General features: G+C 43.9%; 1 protein-coding gene across 4 annotated transcripts in view; it reads left to right on the forward strand.

Annotated features, from left to right (window-relative positions):
• Nucleotides 1–21,110, forward strand: part of LOC116102110 (quinone oxidoreductase-like protein 2) — a 49,557-nt gene extending 28,447 nt beyond the window's left edge. For 2 of the 4 annotated variants that reach the window (XM_031386351.1, XM_031386339.1), the window contains exons 8-10: nucleotides 1,144–1,325; nucleotides 3,918–4,146; nucleotides 20,732–21,110. In XM_031386351.1, coding sequence (XP_031242211.1) covers nucleotides 1,144–1,325; nucleotides 3,918–4,146; nucleotides 20,732–20,800 — 480 coding nt within the window. In that variant the 3' untranslated portion in view covers nucleotides 20,801–21,110. Of the gene's footprint in view, nucleotides 1–1,143; nucleotides 1,326–3,917; nucleotides 4,147–20,731 lie in introns of those variants that run through there. The other 2 variants (XM_031386361.1, XM_031386370.1) reach the window with 2 other exon arrangements.
• The last annotated feature ends 562 nt before the right edge of the window (nucleotides 21,111–21,672 follow it).

Here is a 21,672-nt window from a genome sequence, read left to right on the forward strand (position 1 = left end):
AGCTTCTTTGTCTCCAGGGTGGTTTATAATATAGTCCTGTGTTCTGAGCCTTGGAAGGCTGGGGAAGGAAACTAGAGGCCTGCCCTCACTGCATAGCAATATCCTGTCCCAAAGAAACTAGGCAAGCCACCCTCCTCAAAACAACAAGAAAGGGTCCCCAAACTAACAGTCAGACCAAGATTGCCTTCAGGCTACGCGAGCGCAGGCTCTGAGCATCACCTTGGACTCCGTGGTGGGTGTTCTCTCTGCCAAGGCAACTCTAGGTGATGCTTCAATGCTTGCAGCTTTGGAACTTTTCAGATCCTGAACTTGCCACGCATCTGTGCCATACGCCTTGGGCCTGAGGCATGGTTCTCCCCATGGAAAGCAGAGGGAATAAAGTCAGGCATGCACTTTGGAGGAAGGTGGCACTCTTGGCTTTGAGAGCTGCTCTGCTACCCACTACTTGGGTGACCCTGGCTCAGGTGCTCCATTGCTCTCTCTGAGTCTATAACTCTGCAGTAATGGAGTGGCAGTTATTTTGCCTCCCCTGTGATGTTCCTCTGACATGTAAATAGAGTAAGCAATTGCATATGTCTGACAACAGCTGAAACTTATCTAACACTAACCCCCAACCCCCAGGAACTTTGCAGTCAGTGTTCCATTTTAGAAGGACTTTCTTTTTTCTTTTTTCTTTTGACTGATAAGGTAGCTGAGACCCAGGGCCACACTGTCTGGCCATGCAGAGGTTAAGTGTGTGGAGTCTGGGTTAAGTGAGCTACCTGGATTTGGGTCTTGACTGTGTGGTCTTCCTTGTATAATTTACTTAACTTTTGTTGCCACAGTGTGATGCAACTAGTGAGTAGAAGGGCCAGGATTTGAACCCTGGTCTATCTGACTTCAGAAATTTCCCTCTAGCTTATGTCCACCCACAGGGAAGCCTCTCCTGATCTTCCAGATCTAGACTGGATATCTCTGGTTTGTGCTTGTGGAACCTGTCTCCTTCCTGCCACACACATCTTGCTTTCTTGATTCCAAGTGTGATGTCCAGCTTGTATTTTTACTGTGTGGCTCCTGGTGGGTGCTCATTACATGGAGGTTGGTGGGATGTGACCCTCCTACCTCATGATTTGGTTCATTGGAAACCTTATGTTTTCCACTTAGGTCATAGCTGCAGCTGGAAGTGATGAGAAATGCAAGCTGGCTATGCAGAGGGGTGCACAGTCCAGCGTGAACTACAGCCAGGGCAGCCTGAAGGATGCGGTGAAGAAGCTGGTGGGCAGCGGTGGGGTGAATGTAGCCATTGACATGGTGGGAGGAGATGTGTTCCTGGAGTCTCTCCGCAGGTGCGTGTCCCGCTCTGTCCTGAGTTGTTAGTGCTGGGGCTCCACAGAACCTCCCTGCAGCTCTAACTCCCAGCATCTCCATCTTTGCTGCTCACGTCTCCTGTAGGCATCAGCATCAACGAGAATAGCTGAGTGGGTGGGTGACAAGGAACAGAAGCAGAGAAAATCAGGAAATGCTTAAATATAGTAAAAACAAAATACCCAACTGGAAAATATTCAAAAAATGACTCCAGACTCTCCAGTTGGCAGTGCCGGAGACTTTAGAAATTATCCATGTGTTAAATCTAGCTCTCTGGCCCCCACTAGGCTGCTTTAAATATGTGGGGGTGTGGGGTCCTGGGGAGAGCATTGTTCAGATGCTAGGATCACTGTGGTGGTAGTTCCTCGTTCCCCAGCTGATTATGCAGCAAGGTACAAGCTCTTTTGATGGCGCTGGTCCTGCAGGAACTGTGTACTTCCTTGGTTTGTGTGATTGACTGTGTGGAACTGTTTTATCTTACAGTCTCTGTATTTCACCCAGGGCTTCTGGTGTGCTTTGAAAGCATCATTCCTGTCCTTTCTCCATCCCCCTTTCCTCTCCTCCTGTGCTTTTTTTTTTTTTTTAAGACAGGGTTTCTCTGTATAGCCCTGGCTGTCCTGGAACTCAATCTGTAGACCAGGCTGGCCTCAAACTCAGAGCTGTCTCTGCCTCCCAAGTGCTGGGATTAAAGGCTACACCACCATTGCCCAGCTCTTCCTGGGTTTCTTTTTTTTTTTTTTAAGATTTATTTTATTTATTTATGTGTATGAGTACACTGTAGCTGTACAGGTGGCCTTGAGCCATCATGTGTGTGGCTGCTGGGAATTGAACTCAGGACCTCTGCTGGCCCCGCTCACTCCGGTGTAATTCACTGTAGCTGTCTTCAGATGCACCAGAAGAAGGCATCAGATCTCATTACAGGTGGTTGTGAGCCACCATGCGATTGCTGGGATCCGAACTCAGGACCTTTGGAAGAGCAGTCAGTGCTCTTACCCGCTGAGCCATCTCGCCAGCCCCCTCCTGGGTTTCTTAAGACAGGGTATTTGCTATGCTGTCTAGAAGCTCATTCCATAGCCAAGGCTGGTCTTGAACTCCTGATCCTAATGCCTCCCTACCTAGCCTGCTTTCATTTTTCACATCTGTGCTTTGTAATTTATCTCAGTTTGAAGTAGAAAAAACAGAGCATCAAGAGCTACCTGCTCACAGGAGGAGTGCAGTTAGCACTGGCTAGAACCCAGAAGGGATCCCTGAGCTGGGAGTCAGGCAGATGGATACTGGTATCACTCAGGGAGAAACAGAGGAGGAAGCAGAGACCAAGTGGACCCACTCTTGTTCCTTCCATCTTGCATCCTGGATAACTATGTTTGTAAACAGCTTCTCACTTCCTTTCTGAAGAAGAAAAACACAGAACTCCCCCAAAACCCTGAGAGGAACAACCATGCACATCTCTTCTGTCAAAGCCCTGTGCAAAGCCATTGTTTATGACCCACGTGTGGCATGCTCTCTGGCACTTTTCATGATGGGCTGCAGAAACCTCAGGAGGTTTTGTAGATTATTCAGAATTCTCTAAAGAAGTCCCATGCCATAAGGAGTCCTAAAGTGTCCTTGTTTAAAGTACTCCTTATTCCCTTATATTCCATCAGCTGCTTTATTCCCCGCTGTCTAAATTCCAAGTCTTCAAGCTGACTTGTCTAGTGTGTGTGTATGTGTGTGTGTGAGAAGAGAGATAGAGAGATAGAGAGAGAGAGAGAGAGAGAGAGAGAGAGAGAGACTTTATCCTTTCATCTGATGAGGACTCTTGGTTTGTTTCTACCCCTTGGCTATTTGAGAGTGATGCTGTCATGGACATAGGCATGCACAGAGAGCTCACAATGTGCTTTCAGTTCTCTCAAATATACCAGGGATTTTTAAAAAATGAATATATTTTTAAAATTTTTTTTAGGAAAATTCATACTGTTCTTCATAATAGTAGCCCCACCCCATTTTGAAATGCATCCTACCTACAGAGTGTAAGGATCTTAATTTTTCCATTTCTTTACTAATAATTGTTCTCTTTCTCTCTTTTTTAAATATAGTAGCCATCTTGATGGGTATAAATACCCATTTCTCTCTCTCTCTCTCTCTCTCTGTCTCTCTTTCTCTCTCTCTCTCTCTGTGTGTGTGTGTGTGTGTGTGTGTGTCTGTCTCTGTCTCTCTGTCTCTCTCTCTATCTCTGTGTGTGTGTGATATGTATACATAAACATGTTGGGGGCTATGTTCTTGTCCATGAATGCTAGTGTGGAGGCCAGAGGTTGATGTTGGGCCTCTTCCTCTGTTACTGTCCACCTGATTTTTTTGGGACAGGGTCTCTCACTGAACTTAGAAGTTGCCATCTCAGTCTGGCTGCCTGGGGACTCTGGTATCAGTGCTGGGACGATGGGTGCACACCATCGTGCCTGGCTTTGTATGTGAGCACTGGGGATCGAATGCAGGTTCTCATGCTTGCACTACAAGCCCTTTACAGACTGAGCCATCTTTCCAGCCCTGTCCATTGCTTCCTATAACTTACTTTTCTGTTTCCTCCTTGCCCTCAGCCTGGCATGGGAGGGCAGGATTGTGGTGTTGGGATTCGCTGGAGGAAACATCGCATCTCTGCCCAGCAACCTGTTGCTCCTGAAGAACATCTCTGCCATGGGACTGTACTGGAGTCGCTACCAACACCGTGACTTTGCCGTATTTTCCAAGAGCATATCCACAGCCCTGCAGTACTACCAGCAAGGGCTCATCCACCCCCGCATAGGTGCTGTGTTCAAACTGGAGAAGGTGAGACAACACATAAGGAATGAGGGGGAGCTAAGGCTGGGACATAATCTGTGTCCAATCTGGCAGCATTATCCCTGAGTCCCATTAACCCTCCTTTTATGGATTGAAAAGGTAAAATGCTATCCTGAAGTTGGGCAGTGGTGGCGCACGCCTTTAAACCCAGCACTTGGGAGGCAGAGGCAGGCGGATTTCTGAGTTCGAGGCCAGCCTGGTCTACAGAGTGAATTCCAGGACAGCCAGGGTTATACAGAGAGACCGTATCTCAAAAAAACCAAAAAACCAAAACCAAAAAACAAAAATGCTATCCTGAGTGCTGGGATGTCCATCCTAAGGAGAGTGTCACAGGCTTCAGTGTGTCCAGATTCCTCTGCCATCCTCCTGGCTTTCAACATGGATGCAGGATTAAGCTAAATTTGAGGTGAATTTGAGCTCTGTCAATCACTGGTGACTCAGAGGGAGGGAAGTTATAGTGCTTTAGAAAATAATTTACATGTGTTGATTTGAACCGTGAACTTTGCAACCCAGAGTCCCAAGAAGGAAGCACTTTGGTTTTCAAATATAGATGTCTCAAAGTACAGCCCGATGATCGGAGCTCGGCACTGTGACCAAACATGAGTTGTGCTGGGCGTCAGAAGACACGAATGGATGGCCATTAGTCACTGTAGTTAATTCTGTTGCTTATTCACTCCCTGTTTTCATTCCCCCACAGTCTCATAATTGTGGCTTAAACTTCCTCCCCAGCAGAACTGCATGTGCTCATATGCAGCTTGGCTGTGAGTGTGAGTCTCCTAGGCATTTCCTGTGATGCCTGCCTTTCTCCTTCTCTAAGGACCTTTTTCCTTAATTTGTTTTAATGATAAAACAAAACAAAACAAACAAACAAACAACAACAACAAAAACAACCTGTTTGGTAGCTGTAGTCAGTGCTGAAGGCCACATCCTGTTCAAATGTGGATTAGCAAAGGCTCGGCTCTTGGTCAGTGCCCCGCTTCGTGGATTACCAACCTCCCACCTGTGTGTACCCTTGCAGTGGTACATTGTCTTAGAGCCGTGTGTGTCCTTTCTCTCTCTGGTGTGTGCATCAGGAAAGCATCAGCCTGTTGGTAGAGGCTCGGCTGCTTGGTCAGAAGCTGGTTGTACTTGGTCATGGCCCTCTTCCCCCGGCTTCAGTCTCTGCCATGGGATCGTGGAGTGGGTCATCATCTGAGGCTCGACTCACACGACCTTCGGGAGCAGAGGTGGGGATGTGGGTGGGCAGTGGAGACCAGGGCAGCTCACCTCTGGAACCACAATTCTTCAGAAGCCTAGTAGCTGCACGCTTTCACGTTTTCATTCATTCTTTTCTCTTAAGAAAAGGTTTTTACGGCTTAAAGTGTTAAAAATCACCAGTTTGGTAGCTTCCTGGTTCTGTTCTGGCTTTGTCTTTCTGTCACCCAGAGGGAGAGGCTGATGCGGGGGATAGGTGGTGGTTGAAGATCTCTTCCCTCCAGTAATGTGTTCTCAGTGTTGCTGAGTCATGAAAAAGGATCACTTTAATTGTCCGCATGCAGCTCTTTCCTCCCAAACACGAATTAGCTCTAATTACTGTCTGTCTGCTTCCATTTGCCTTTCTGCCTCCCAGGGGTGCCTTGGCAAGGACTGCCTGGCTCTGCCCCCTCTGCTGACTTAGGTGCTCCTGAGTGGCCTTCCAAGCCAGGCTCCCCAACACCAAGGCCATCTACACACTTGCTGTCGCCTTCTGTGTCTGCGACCAGGCAGACAGTTCAGAGAGATACCAGAGGCTAAGCACTTTGTATGTGTTAATTGGTTTAATCTTCTAAGAAGCTCTTTTGTGGTCTACCCATTGCTTAATCAGTTTTTTTGAAGATTTATTTATTTATTTTATGTAAGTACACTGTAGCTGTCTTCAGACACACCACAAGAGGGCATCAGATCCCATCAAGGATGGTTGTGAGCCACCATGTGGTTGCTGGGATTTGAACTCATGACCTTCAGAAGAGCAGTCTGCACTCCTAACTGCTGAGCCATCTCTCCAGCCCTGCTTAATCAGTTTTTACTGGTGAAGAACTTGGACTTAGAAGCCAAGAAAGCTGCCCGAGTGATGTGTGTGTCAGAGCTGATAAGCAGAGATAGCTGGTTGGACCAGAATCTCTCTGCTTAGGATCATGCCAGACTTTCTTAAGATGAACCAAGAAGTGGCTTTGCCATGCCATGCTTTTCTTTTCTTTTCTCTTTCTTTCTTTCTTTCTTTCTTTCTTTCTTTCTTTCTTTCTTTCTTTCTTTCTTTCTTTCTTTTTTTTAAGACAGAGTCTCACCGTGTAGGTCTGGCTTGCCTGGGACTCACATGTATACATATCAGACTGGCTTTGAACTCAGAGAAATCTGCCTACCCTCGTCTCACAAGTGCTGAGATTAAAGGTGTGTGCCACCACAGTCAGAACACACTATATTCTACAGTATGAAAATTATCTATCAGAAATATCTACATGAATTTCAAGGACTATCTTGTAATCAAAATGACCAAGACTCTTGTATTTACTTAAGCAGTGACAGTTTATACATTTTGCTTGTTTAAAACCACAAAGAGTAAGTGAATATATAATTGGTTTTACTGAACTTTATTTTTGATTTAAACATTATTTGTCAGAACCTGTTGGGATTAAAAAATAACCACTGAGCTTATAAAATCTATACAGTGGCAGAATGCTTGGTGCTTTTACAGTTTTGACCTTGATAGCTCAGATAAATATGCCAATAAACTTTGCTCTCCTGGTCTTTCAGTAGGCAGAGGTCTGTACTTTTTCCCTTCACTATAACTACTTGTTCAATGCCACCCTTCCCACAGCGCACAGCCTCCATGTAGGGCTGTGTGCTATCCTTACGTCTGTAGCTAGAGACTCCAGCTGTTGTCACTCATGTATATGCTGACTGACTTATTGAGGTCAGAGCCCCAGAGTTCAGACGTTGGCTGTGAGTAAAGTAGACATCTTCTGCTCTGTCCTCATTTACAGTGGAGCAGTTATATATACTCTGTGGACTCTGCTAGGTGTGGAAATTAAATAAAATAGTACACACGAAAAAAATCCCAGTGAATGTACTTAGCTTCCAGATGTCCAAGGTAGCATTGTTATACTACAGAACTGAGCTTTTCCGGTCCCTAGGAAGGAGAACTTTTGTATGGAGAGCTCGGAGGTGGGATTAGAACCATCGTCTTCAGATTTTAAATTTAAGCTGGAACCGAACTATTTCCAGTAGGTTGATATTTGTGCATCGGCCGGCCTCTGATCTGTTCAGAGAATGGCACTGCTCAGGTGTGCAGTCAGTCTGTTTTCTTTTGTTTTTTTTTTTTTTTTTTTTTTTTTTTTTTTTGAGACAGGGTTTCTCTGTGTAGCCCTGGCTGTCCTGGAACTCACTCTGTAGACCAGGCTGGCCTCGAACTCAGAAATCCGCCTGCCTCTGCCTCCCAAGTGCTGGGATTAAAGGCGTGCGCCACCACCGCCCGGCCAGTCTGTTTTCTTTATGAAGCTGGATTCATATACCCTGACCTAACAAAGCACTGAAATCTTACAGATCTGGGATTGTTTCTAGGTAAAGGTCAGGTGAGGTCACCATGTGAATAGAATTAATGACTAGAAATTGTCTGCTTCAGGTTCCTCTGTACAGGTGGAATATTCTTAAAAAACAAAACTTCAGAGCCAATAGCAATTATTCCATTGATCCAGACCCAGTTTGTGGAGAGGCTTATATCTGCTATCCCCACCTCTAATATACCTTCCAACCCACCCAACCCCTGGTCACTTGGCTGCTCGTCACACTTCTCTGGGGTGCTCTCCCGGGGGTCTGCAGCTCTACAGCCTTGATGGCTATTCCCAGGATGCATCTCCTTAGACCACTGACAGTCCCTTGTTCCCTAGAGTGAGGTGGGTCTTAGAGCCAGGGCCTCCACGTACTCTCTAGAGCTGCTGTAGCTGCAGAGCAGACGCTTGAGCTGACGGACTCCCCAGAAGCCTCTGTTTTCCCCAGGAGCAGCATGAGGCCTGGTACTGCAGCAAGAAATGTAGAGTAGGGCAAGCTTTGAGGAATGGAAGACAGAGGGTAAACTGCTTTATTTTCTTGCCATTGATTGTTTTACATGGCTTCTTCATAGAGGTCCATCTGAGCAGTGCTCTATGTCTCTCTGAAGCTGCAGCCAGTTGAGGGTTTGCGACACACCCCCACTCAGTTTCCTTCTTCCTTGGATTCAGTCTCACTTTCCCCTTCCCCTGGCTGCCCTGGAATTGCAACCCTCAGTGCAGCATTAGGTGTGTGTGTGTATTTCAAGCTCTGATCATTTGTCACCCTTGAAGACTTATTTTTGACTGGACTCAGACTTATAAGTAGAAGCTCTCAGTTAGGACAGCCCACGTCTCTTGGCAGTCTGTCTGTCTCTGGCAGTCTGTCTGTCTCTTGGCAGTCTGTCTCTGGCATTTTTTCATTCTCTTGGCCAAAAGTTTAGCACATTCTTCAGCCCCCTCCTCGTTCTCAGTGTGTTGTTTCTTCCGAGCACTTGTGTGGCAGGACACGTGGAGTGGCAAGCTGCCGCCTCTTGGGGCTGTAGGCCTGGGCTCCTTACCTTCTCTGTTTAAGGGCTTTCTGACAGCATGCTGGTGGACATCATCTTCTTTAGAGACTGAAAAGCTTTTGAATGCTGCTGGGGCTCTTTTGGGCCTCAACCCTTGGGGCACAGTACTGTCTGTCAGTCCAGGAATATCCACCCTCCCTCCACCTTTTTAAAAATAATAACCAAGTTGAGAACACTCAGCTTGACATCCACAGTGTGGGCCTGAGCAGTCCTGTGCTTCTTCTCCCTCGTTATCCTGATCTCTAACTGGAATGTCCTCACGTCAGCAGCAGGTGCACATTGCCATGAGTCAAGACACCTTGCTTTCATGGGAAAACCTTGTTTGTCATTCCCAGCACTGATTTGGGCACATACCCAACTGTGCCTTTCACTCTTCACTCAGAGCATCAGCAGCTACTTCTGTGGCATGCCTTTCCTAGAGAGAATGAAGTTTGTGTTCACCATCCATTTCAGTGGCTTTCTGTGGCTTAGTGGACTAGGGCAGAGATCTTCAGCTTCTTCCTGACATGGTTAACTGCCTAGATAGTGTCACAAAAAAAGAGAGCAGTTTCTTTTTTTTTTTTTTTAAGCAATGTTTTTATTTATTCATTGAGAATTTCATACATATATTTGGATCCTATTCATCTCCTTTTCCCAGCTCCTCCCAGATCTTCCCTAACTTTCCATCTACCCAACTTCATATTCACTCACATCCTCTACTCCCTACGCCCTCAGTACCCATTAGATCCAGTCTGTGTTAGCTGACGACTCCTGGGAGTGGGGCTTGCCCTGTTGTATATATACCAGGCATCACTCAGGTGAAAAAAAACTTACATTCCTTCTTTCAGCAGCAATAAGATGCAAATAACTTCTCAGCTAGGGGTGAGACTTAATGCCATCCTCCATTCTGAAACTGTGTCTGGCTAAAACTTGTGCAGGTCTTGTGCACGCTCTCCCCATTTCTGTGAGTTCATCTGTGTATCTGTTCCGTTGCATCTGGGAAACACCGTCCCCTTGAAGTTATCCCCTGTGGCTCTTACAATCTTTTTGCACCTCCTTTTTTTTTTTTTTTTTTCCTTTTCTTCCCAGAGCTGAGGACCAAACCCAGGGCCTTGAGCTTGCTAGGTAAGCACTCTACCACTGAGCTAAATTCCCCCCCTTCCCCGACCCCCAGACAAGGTTTCTCTGTGTAGCCCCGGCTGTCCTGGAACTCACTCTGTAGACCAGGCTGGCCTCGAACTCAGAAATCTGCCTGCCTCTGCCTCCCAAGTGCTGGGATTAAAGGTGTGTGCCACCACCGCCCGGCCACCTCCTTCTTAAGGGAGCATCTTTCTTATAGTCTTTCTGCACCCCCTTCTTAATGGGTCTCCCAGTCTCGGAGGGATGGTGTGATGGAGATAGCATCTTTACTGAGGCTTTATTTCTAAGGAATTAGGCTCTGTCGCTGTGACCCCCAGTCTGACTTTGAACTCTTCAGTTGAAGAGACCCTCCTGCCACAGTCTTCTCTAGCAGCTGGGATTATAGGTGGAATAATTCTCTGAGTCTGATGAACAAATGCAATTCTGTGGCCACCCCTATAATCAAGATAGTTTGTTTCCATTATCTTAGAAGGTTTCCCTGTGTCCCCTTGTAGTCTTGCTTCCTACCTTACTCCATAGCCCTAGCAATCACTCCTCTGCTTTCCATCCCTGCAGTGTGGGCTTTTCTAGAATATCATATAAATGACCACGTAGCCCACGGCCTTTTGATGTTGGATGGTTTTTTTTATTTATGTATTTGCTTTCAAATTTATGTTTTATCGTGCATGGGTATTTTACCTGGGTTTTAGTCTGGGTTTTTTTTTTAAAGATTTATTTTATTTTATTTTAATGTGTATGAGTACACTGTAGCTGTACAGATGGCCATGAGCTATCATGTGTGTGGCTGCTAGGAATTGAACTCAGGACCTCTGCCTGCCCCACTCGCTCTGGCCCTGCTCACTCCCAGTGTAATTTACTGCAGCTGTCTTCAGACGCACCAAAAGAGGGCGTCAGATCTCATTACGGGTGGTTGTGAGCCACCATGTGGTTTCTGGGATGCGAACTCAGGACCTTCGGAAGAGCATTCAGTGCTCTTACCCGCTGAGCCATCTTGCCAGCCCTAGTCTAGGTTTTATTGCTGTGAAGAGACACCATGACCAAGGCAACTTTTATACATAAAATATTTAATCGAGGCTGGCTTACAGTTTCAGAGATTCAGTCCATTATCATCATGGCATGACTGTGTGTTGGCAGACATGGTGCTAGAGGAGCCAAGAATTCTACATCTTGATTCGAAGGCAGCAGAAGGAGTCTGTGTTCCACAGGCAGCCAGTAGAGGACTAGATTCCACACTGGGTGGAGCTTGAGCATAGGAGGAAACCTTAAAGCCCACCCCCACAGTGACACATTTCCTCCAGTGAGGCTACATATCCTAATAGTGCCAGTCTGCATGGGCCAAGCATTCAGACACATGAGTCTGCAGGAGGCAAAATCTGTTCAAACCACCACAGATGTCATGTATGTCTGTGTGTCACATGCATGCTCTGTGCCCACAAACGACAGAAGAAGACATCAGATCCCCTGGGACTAGAGTCATCCCACGTGGGTTCTAGATATTAAACCCAGGTCATCTGGAAGAGCAGTCAGTACCCTTAATTGCTGAGCCATCTCTCTAGGCCCCATAATTTTGCATTCTTTAACTTTGTATAGTTCTTTGGAAGTTCATCCAGACTAAATGTATCAGTAGCTCAGACCTTTTATTGTGGAGTGGTATTTCTTTCTCTTTTTAAGTGGAAACTTTATTATAAAGAAGCCAAATGATATTTTGTTGGATGGATGTACCACAGCCTGTTTGTTGAATAATAGACATGGGGTGGTTTTTAGGTTTGACTAATATTTGTGTACCTTTTTGTAGAAATATGGCTTTATTTATTTTAGGATTGAACTTTCTAGGATATAAGCTAAGTGTACTTTTAATGTTAAAAAACTTACACAGATACTTAATTGGCTTTGGAGTTTCCCCTCGTCTCCAATGGTATCAGGATAATGTCATTAAGTAAGAATGACATAGGACCAGAATTTGATTTTAGTTGCATCTAAATGGTTTGTTTAAAAGAAACTTATGCATAATTCTAAGAGGAGCAGCTGTTGATGCCCGTAAGGGAAGCTCAGGCTTCATGACCCCAAGAGCTCTTTCTCTTTGTTCGGTTATTCAGAAGCAATTTTGCTTTAGCCTCTACATCCCGCACTTTTTTTTTTTTTTTTTTTAGATTTATTTATTGTTATACACTGTAGCTGTCTTCAGACACTCCAGAAGAGGGCGTCAGATCTCATTATGGATGGTTGTGAGCCACCATGTGGTTGCTGGGATTTGAACTTGGGGCCTTCGGAAGAGCCGTCGATGCTCTTTAACCACTGAGCCATCTCACCAGCCCCATCCCATGCTTTCTGAAGACAAAGCCACCTTATGCCATTCCTATCAAGGCCCACATGGCATGTAGTTTTCCTACGAGCAGAGCCTTCTGGACTAGAAACCAGTGCTCAGGTGTATATGTGGGCTGGAGGTTGAGATGTCTGTTCTAACATTCTGGGATTTTGCTTCTACCTATTTCCTAACACTATTTTGAACTTTTAAACCAACTGTTAACTTTTTTTCCAGAGTGTCTGGGCTATTTTGCATTTTGTTTTCTTTTCTTTTTCTTTCTTTTTTTTTTTTTTTCGAGACAGGGTTTCTCTATATTATCCCTGGCTGTCCTGGACTCACTCTCTAGACCAGGCTAGCCTCGAACTCAGAAATCCACCTGCCTCTGCCTCCCAAGTGCTGGGATTAAAGGCATGCGCCATCACCGCCCAGCTCTAGTTTGCATTTTCTACCAGTAATGCTGACGAGTTGGAGTTGTTTTGTGTTTGTCAACACTTAGTACTATCAGTTGTTTAATTTTAACGACTTTTGTAGTAGATGTATAAAGTTGCCTGTTTGTGAATGTGCCTTATATTTCCCTAATGATCAGTGATCTTGAGTATCTTTGAATATTTTGTTTGTTTGTTTGTTTTTTGTTTTTTCAAGACAGGGTTTCTCTGTGTAGTACTGGCTGTCCTGGAACTCAACTTTGTAGACGAGGTTGGCCTCGAACTCAGAAATCCGCCTGCCTCTGCCTCCCAAGTGCTGGGATTAAAGGAATGCGCCACCTCCGCCTGGCTTTTTCATGAATTTATATGAGGTCTACATCTTTTTTTTGGTAAAATGTAATGATTAACCCTTTTTTTTTTTTTTTTTTGGTTATACCATGCCATGGGACTTGAATCTGGGACTTCTCACATGCTAGGAAATGCACCCTTCCACTGAGCTGCATCTCTATCATTGATTGACTTTTAAAAGAGGGTTCAGATAATTTTGTATCAGAATCAGGACATGATGAATGTAATTCAGCAGTGTCATCAGCCAAAACATTTCACCTTTTAATGGAAAATCCCATTCAGTCACAGGTACATTCATTCACTTATGCATGAGTTTGTTTTATTCATCATTTGCTGAGAACATTCTGTATGACAGTCTATAAAAATGTAGGACTTGGTCCTGCCCTTGAGTCTGTTCTTCAGTTGGAAAGACCTCAGCTGAGTGCTGATAGGGAAGAGCCGAGTGCTAATGGGAGGCATGAGTCAGCATGATGTATTTGGGGAACTGTAAGTACCCTGATTATTCCTACTTGATGAGCTAATTAAAAATTCCAAATGCAGAACATTCGCCTTAAAACAAAAGCATTATCTTTCCCTTCCTCAAATTCCAGGTTGCGTGTCTCTCCAGACATTTAATTACTGGCTTCACCGCCCTCAAGGCAGAGAACCAATGTTCTGGGTACCATTTGCATCTTGACTTCAGTAGTTGCAGCTCCCTGTCTGTAGCAGCGCATAGGATACAGGGGCAGTGTCCTCAGACCTCTGTAGCCGCCCTCAAAAGAAGGGTTTGTAGCTTTGCATTTTACCACACAGGCTCTCCCTTACAACTTCACTGCCTTCATTTCCCTTTTGGTCAGTCCCTGAATCCAGTGCTTCTCTGGTTCCCAGCTCTGGATGGAAACCTAGAAGCAATTAAAATCGTAACAGAAGTGGCAACTGAACATGGAAAGCCATGGGACATCTGAAAAACAGATAAGCAAGATTAAGCTTTCCAGATAGTCTTATCTCTTTAGCAAGCCAGGTAAATATGGGATTCGCTTCTGCAAAGGGTTTATTTAAATGCAAAATGGCTAAAAACAAGACTTGAAGCCACAGCTTTCTTTTCTTTCTTTCTTTCTCTCTCTCTCTTTCTTTCTTTCTTTCTTTCTTTTTTTTTCTGGTTTTTCTGAGACAGGGTTTCTCTGTGTAGTACTGGCTGTCCTGGAGCTCACTTTGTAGACCAGGCTGACCTCGAACTCAGAAATCCGCCTGCCTCTGCCTCCCAAGTGCTGGGATTAAAGGCCGCCGCTGCCACCGCCCGGCAGCCACAGCTTTCTTAGATGTTAACATTTATTTGCAGGGAGTCTTCATTTCCCTAGGATGCCAGGTGATGAAACACCACTATCTCAGATAATACTTACTTTCTTAACTGCTTTCTATTGTGAGGCTCTGACAAATCTTGGGGAATGAGCAGCAATACCTGACATGGAGAGCTGTGCAGCTGTGAGTCACCTGGAGATAGCAATGGGGAATGAATGTTCCTAACATCTGTCTCAGCCTTTCTCCGCCTCCTCCCAGTGAGCCTGTCTACACTGTGGAAAGGTCTCCTAAGGTACAAAGCCGCACAGTGTAGATGTTTTTGAAAACAGAGATTTCATGCCGCCTGGAGAGCAACATGATTGATGGATTTCTCTACTTATTTTTAGTTATTTATTTTGTGTGTGCTTTTCTGGGGAGAATCTCAAATGGGAAGGGTTGTTTAGCCAGCAAACTCTTCTCAAAGCATATATTCATTGTTGGACTCTGCAAGGCTAATTTTCTGCTGTTATATCCATATACTTATAAATGTTTACCCTTTGTGGTCCCATGTACTCTCTCCCCACTGTCCGTCCTCACTCTTTCCTCCCTTCCAAGCACTTCTCTGTAGCATGTCTGATGTATTTCTATGGGTTTGTATTTCCATGTAAAGCACACAGCTGTATTTGAGTGTTATCTTTAACGTATGCAACTGGTGGCGTGCTCTTGATCTAGGTCTGCTTCTTACCTTCAGATACCATGCTCCGAAGACCTCCATTTTGCTGCTACTGCTTCTATGAGTCCTGCATTGTTCCCCAGAACCGTGTAGTGGTACACACATGGTGCACACCCACCATGGTTTGCATGCTAAACCTCCAGGTTGAGTTTGTGACACCATACTAAATCTAAATAGGCAGCCTTGTAGGTCTAAACTTAGGGACTTGTGCAACTATTTTGTGGGGACTGTTTTCCTAGGAGCAGGGCTGCTGGGTTATGACATGCTCATTCATCCTGATGGCTGGTCACTCTGTAGAATGACCTTGTGAGTTTTTTTGTCCCTCCCAGAAATTCGTGACAGTTCTGGTCTACTTGTCATTTTGTTGCTGTGCACCAGTGTTCATATTTCTGATATTCACCTAAATGACAAGGCATAAAGAGGTATCTTATGATTTTAATGTGCATTTCTTGACTGTAATGCATTTAAGCCTCTTTCTGTATGTTTGCAGGCTGGCTGGGATAGGGGTATAGCACAGTGGCCCTACTCAGTCCTCAACTCTCTGTCCCCCTCACCCAGGAGAAACACCTCACAAACACACAAACCCATACATTCTATATGTAGAAGGAATTTGGGTTTCTTGTTCTTTCTGTTAGGGCTCTTGTCTCCTTTCCAATGTGTGCAATTCTTTGTGTGATCTATGCTTCTGGACTCTGATGTGTCAGTCACCTCTATGCTGCTGTGATAAAGGCCACAATCAAAAGCGATTGATGGAAGGATGAATTTATTTTAGCTTCTGCCTCCAGAGGGAGAGTCCATGATGGCAGGGAGGCATAGCAACACATGACCAAAACAGGAAGCTAAGAGATTGCATCTTCAGCGGCCAACACAAAACAGAGAGGGAGCCAGCAGCAGGGTGAGATTATAAACCGTTGGAGCCCTTCCCCAGTGACACACTCTCTCCAGCAAGGTGCCATCTCAAAAGGTTCAATAATTTTCCTAAGCATTGCCACCAGTTGGGGACCAAGTGTCCCAATACTTGCCAGTATTTCTCATGCAGACTGCCACACCTGGCAGTCTTGTTGCTATTCAGGTTAGGTTCCTATAAACATAGGGGCAGGTCTCAAGATTGCAGAAGGGTGTGATCCTTGACCTAGTCTTTGAGCAGATAGGCTGCAAAAAAATCTCCTGGTCTGTCATACTTTGCTACCTTTGTCTATATTTAAATCCACTCTAATGTACCAATATTTTGTTTTATGGTTGTGGTTGGAGGACTTGTTTCAGAAGTCCTTCATTATCCTAGGGTCAAAATGATTTTCTTGTTTATTAATTTTATGGGGTTGAGTTGTTGAGATAGGGCACTGTTTCTCAGCCTCTGAGTTATGAATGATTACCCTTTCATGGGAATATCAGTTATCCTGCACATGCGATGTTTATATTACGATTCATAACAGTACCAAAATTACACTTATGGAATACCAACAACAACAATTGTATGGTTTGTGATCACCACAACATGAGAAACTGTATTAAAGGGTCACAGCATTAAGAGGGTTGAGAACCACTGAGATAGGGGGTTCTGCATTACCCAGGCTGGCCTTGAACAACTGTCTTATCTTCCTCCCTCAGCCTCCAGAACAACTGGGACTGTAGGCATAGCCTGCAATGTCTAGCACATTTATAGTGTTCAGCCACACTTAGGGACTGACTGTATCTAAAGTTACGTATGCGTTGTATCTCAGCTAACTAAATGTTTACTTTTTTCTTATTTATTTATTCTGCTCTCATACAGTACATCCCGACTGCAGGTTTCCCTCCCTTTACTCCTCCAAGTTCTCACCTCACCTTTACTTCTCTCTCTTCCAGATCCATTGCTCTTCTGTTTCCCTTCAGAAAAGAGCAGGCCTCCCAGGGATAGCAACCAAACATGGCATGATAAGTCTCACAATAAGACTAGCCACAACCCTTCTATCAAAGCTGGGTGAAGCAACCCAGTAGGAGGAGAAGGGTCAGAGATACCCCTACTCTCACTGATTGGGGTCCCACAAAAGTCCTCAGTCTAAGCAACCACAGAATGTATGCAGGGGACCCAGCGTAGACCCATGCAGGCTCCGTGATTGCTGCACAGTCTCTCTGAGCCCCCAAGAGCCCTGGTTAGTTGATTCTATGGGCCATGTTCTCCTGATGTCCTCAACTCCTCAGGCTTCTACAGTTCTTCCCTAGGGTTTCCCAAGCTCCAAGAGAAGGTACCCGATGGAGACCTCCAAATTGGACTCTCTCTCTCTCTCTCTGCTTAATGTTTGCCCGTGTGTCTCTGCATCTGCTCCATCAGCTGCCAGAAGAAGCCTCCGATGACAGCTGGGCTGGGCACTGATCTATGAGGATTCAGCTAACTAATTTTTATCTTCCTATTTGTAGCAAGCAAGCTTTCTCAGCCTTCAGTCTTTTTCTATGATTCACGATGCTATTTTCATCAAGTTTCAGGACACACAGATCTGCTCTCTGTTTTCTCTTCTCGCTTCAAATATAATATTCATTTACTAGCATCCTATAACTTTTATGTGTGTAGCATTGAGGTAAATTTTAATGTATAAAAAAATGTATCTTGTACCTTTGTTCTTGCTTTTCATATTTGTTAAGTTGTTCTATCTGTAAGAAGAGCTATATAGCCAGATCTTTTATGTCTTTTAGGAGAGCTTAAAGTATTCTCCATAAGATCTTACAGGATATTCTTTCCATTTTTCCACAAATGTCACTGTTCTTGTTTTTTGATAACAGTAGTTTACTTCTGTTACATTTACTTGTTGATTTTCTACTGTAGAGGTAGTCGGTGGCTTTTATAAGCTCATTTCTCGTTTCATTGGTTTGATGGTCTTTCTTATTTTTGTTGGTTTGATTCATTTTCGTATTTAGATTATTATACTGTCTGCAGAAGAGATGGTGTTGTTCACTCCACTCTTTGCTTTTTAATTTTATTCCTTGCATTTATCATTATCTATAGACCATTTTAAACGTGGGTTTGGTCATACAGAAAAGTGCAAGAGGAAGAATAGAGTGCTCATACCCTGTCTTCCACAGTCAGAAGTTCCCAGTCTTATTCAGCACCTTGCACTGGTTTTGTGTATTTGTTACAAGCAATGAGCCAATGGCTGCACACGAAGTGTCTTAATCACAGTGTGGTGTGCACATTAAGTTGTGCTCTCTGTGTGGTACCTCTCTGTGGGTTAGCTAAATGTTTAATGTTATATAACCACTATTACCTAGCCTACAGAATAGCTTCCTTAAGCAATCCTCTGGGCTCCAGCAGCCACTGATCTTCCTGGTGTCTCTATAGTTTTGGCTCTTTTCAGAGTGTCATGTGATTGGAGTCATCTTCAGGCTGTTCTTGTTTTATTAGCAATATTCATGTAAGGTTTTTCAGTGGCTTCCTGTGTCTTGATAGTCTTTTTTTTTTTTTTTTTTTTTTTTTTTTTTGAGATGGGGTATGTCTATCTCTCTATGTAGCCCTGGCTGTCTTGGAACTCACTCCATAGGTCAGGCTGGCCTCAAATTCAGAGATTCCCTCCCCCTGTCTCCCAAGTTGCTTATCCAACTGCCTATTGAAGGGTACTAGTTGCTCCCAGGCTTTCCAAGTTGTCAATGTGATTTGTTTTGAACATTTATATGTGTGTTCAGCTTAACATAGTTTTTAGTTCATGTGAGTGAAGACCCTGGGTTGTGTGGCGAGTGCATGATTAGGTTGGTGGGAACCTGCCATATTGCCTTCCACAGTGTCTGCACCGCCTTGCATGCTCACCATGAGCAAGGGAGAGATCCCACTGTTCTACTTTCTCAACACTATTGGTGTCGTGTATTGGTTCTTAGCCATCTTAATGGGTGCATAGTGGGTCTCGTCATTGATTTTAATCTCTGCCTATTGAGTGTCTTAGTGCTTATTTGATATCTGTGTGCTTCTTTGGTAAGATGTTGGTTCAGCTCCTTTGCTCATTTTTGAGTTTTAAGCATTCTCTTTCTGTATAATGTCCATCTATATGTCTGTCTGTCTGTCTGTCTGTCGTCTGTCTGTCTATCTATCTATCTATCTATCTATCTATCTATCTATCTATCCCCTTTGTTAGATGTATGTTTCCCAATGATTTTCTCCTTGTCTTTTTATGTGTTTAACAATGTCTTCTTTAGTGTGGACATTTCTGGTTTTCTTTTTGTGTGAATGTGCATGTATATATGTAGGTGCATATACTCTTATGTGCATGTATGTGGAGATAAGAGGTGGATGCCTGGTGACTTCCTGTATCTCTTTTTACCTTGGCTTTTGAGACAGAGTCTCGCACTGAACCTGGAGCTCACAGTGGCTCGAATGACTCTACCTCTCCATCTGGGATCACAAGTACATGCTAGATGCTTTATGTGGGTCCCAGGGGTATAATTCAGGACCACATGCTTCTGTGGCAAGTACTTTATTGACTGAGGCATCTGTGTAGTCCCAAATATTTTAACTGAAAATGTTATTATATGTGTGTGGGTACATATGCCACAGTGCACGTGTGAAGATCAACTTTGTGGGGTCAGGTAACTCCTTCTACTTGTATGTAGGTTCTGAGGATCCAACTCAGTTCAACAAGCCTATTCAGTAAATGCCTTTACCTGTTGAGTCATTCACCGGCCTCAAGGTTCTCAACTTTAATGACATTTATTTACTAATTGTTTCCCTGTGGTTGTTCTTTCAGTGCTATATGCCAAATCTCACTGTGAAACCCAAAGTACACTAGACTTTTTCAGCGTTGTCTTTGGAAGTTGTATAGCTTTGTATTTTACGTTTAATTTATGAACTGGTTTGAGGTAATTTTGTGAATTTAAACACTTTCTGTGAATTTTGTGAATGAAACACACTTTGATTCTAAGTGCGGGTCACCAGCGTTCCCAGTGCTGCTTGCTGAGAGCACTCTCCCTTCTCCATGGAGCTGCCTTCACCCCTGTTAGAGATTGCTTGACTGTGTGTGGCTCTGCTTTGGGGCCCTCCATCCAATCCCATGGATCTACTTTTCTGTTTTCCTACCAATACCACACTGCTTTCACTGCTATGGCTGCTTTATGATTGGCCTTATAACTGTATGTTGGTTCCTGGTGCTGCATTTGTTGGTGCTGGGTCGCTGGTTTGCTGAACTGCTGGATATTCTGATGACAAAGACTGGACTTGCCCCAAGGAACCCAGGGCCTCTTATCGGCAAGATGGAGCCTATAGAGAGCTACACCTCCTTCCCTCTATTCTTCCTCTCCTCCCTAGTGTTGGGTGGAATAAGGGTTGGAAGGGAGGTAGAGGTATAAGAACCCAGTAACATAGTTAAAAAAAAAAGCCTTAAATTTCCGAAGAAAGATTTGTAATATATTATAATTTTAGGTGCAAAGGACTGGTATAATATGATAAAAATTTTAAAAATGATTGATTCTTTTTTTTTTTTTTTTTTAGCTGTATCCATTTAAAAGCTGGCACAAACTTCTTCTAGGAGAGTAAGAACTGGCTCACGGGCCTTCTGCCTGCTGGCACTTAATTATCTGACAACATTGAAAATCATAAGCTTAGATGTGGAGAAATTCTGCAGATCAGTTATTTTTCAATATTGTATACCTTTGTATTTATGGTGACCTTATTAGTGTTGTGCGGCTATATACAGTTCATAGAGATGCAACTTAATACTTGCATATTACTTCAATAGCAATGTTTTAAAAATTGATCACCTGTCAGATATTTGCTGAAATGTGCATCAGTCTGACCACATTCCATTTTGCATTTCTTTTAGATCAACGATGCCTTCTTTCATGTGATGCAGCGGAAATCCACGGGCAAAGTGCTCTTGTCTCTCAAGTAAATCGTGTCCTGGGCAGACTCCTAAGTCTGCTCTCCCTCCTGCCTTTTAAAGGGCTCGTCCTTAGTGACCCAGGTGCCATGTCTTGGTGTCATTTCCCTTCACTTCCACTTTCTTGCTGCCCGTAATCAGTGTGTGACTACAGACATTCTTGCCTAAACTCAATCCCTTCTCTGAGCACTGTGAGTTCCTTGGGAACTAGGTAACTATGTCTGAGTCACTCGCTGACTTCCTACACTGTCTACTATTGAGTTTAACTTGTCTGGAATCTTAAATTGTGAGATTAAATTAATAATATGTTGCCCAACCCAAATGCCGTTTGACAGGTGAATGTATAAATATGCATACTAGTATATTTGTATATTCATATGATACATACAGCATGTGTGCAATATAGATGATATTGCATGTATATTATATAATATGCATGCATTGGAATATTTTTAGCCTTAAAGAGGAACATTATCATTCACAGACATGCTACAGTATGGATCAACTTTGAGGCCACTCTACACGAGATAGAACATATTAAAGTTCAACAAAGATAAAGTGGAGTGGTGGTCATCAGGAGCCCCCTTGGAGTCTATCCTGGCAAACTTGACAGTGCTTTCGGGGGAAGTTGGGAGTTACTTAAGGCATGTGGCATTTCAGGTTGAGAAGACAGAAAATCAGTGGAAATGGGTGGTAGTAATGATCGCCATAATGAACTACTGAAGTATACACTTGGAATTATTATTATTATTTTTATCATTTTTTTAAACTTTTATTGCATTATCAGAAAAGTTACATGATTTCAATTTATCTGAATTTGTTAACATTTAAAAACATATTTTAATTAAATAGAATTGAATCACATTCTTGTTCCCCTTTTGTAC

Source organism: Mastomys coucha, unplaced genomic scaffold, assembly GCF_008632895.1.
Source record: "Mastomys coucha isolate ucsf_1 unplaced genomic scaffold, UCSF_Mcou_1 pScaffold1, whole genome shotgun sequence".
Classification (NCBI taxonomy): domain Eukaryota; kingdom Metazoa; phylum Chordata; class Mammalia; order Rodentia; family Muridae; genus Mastomys; species Mastomys coucha.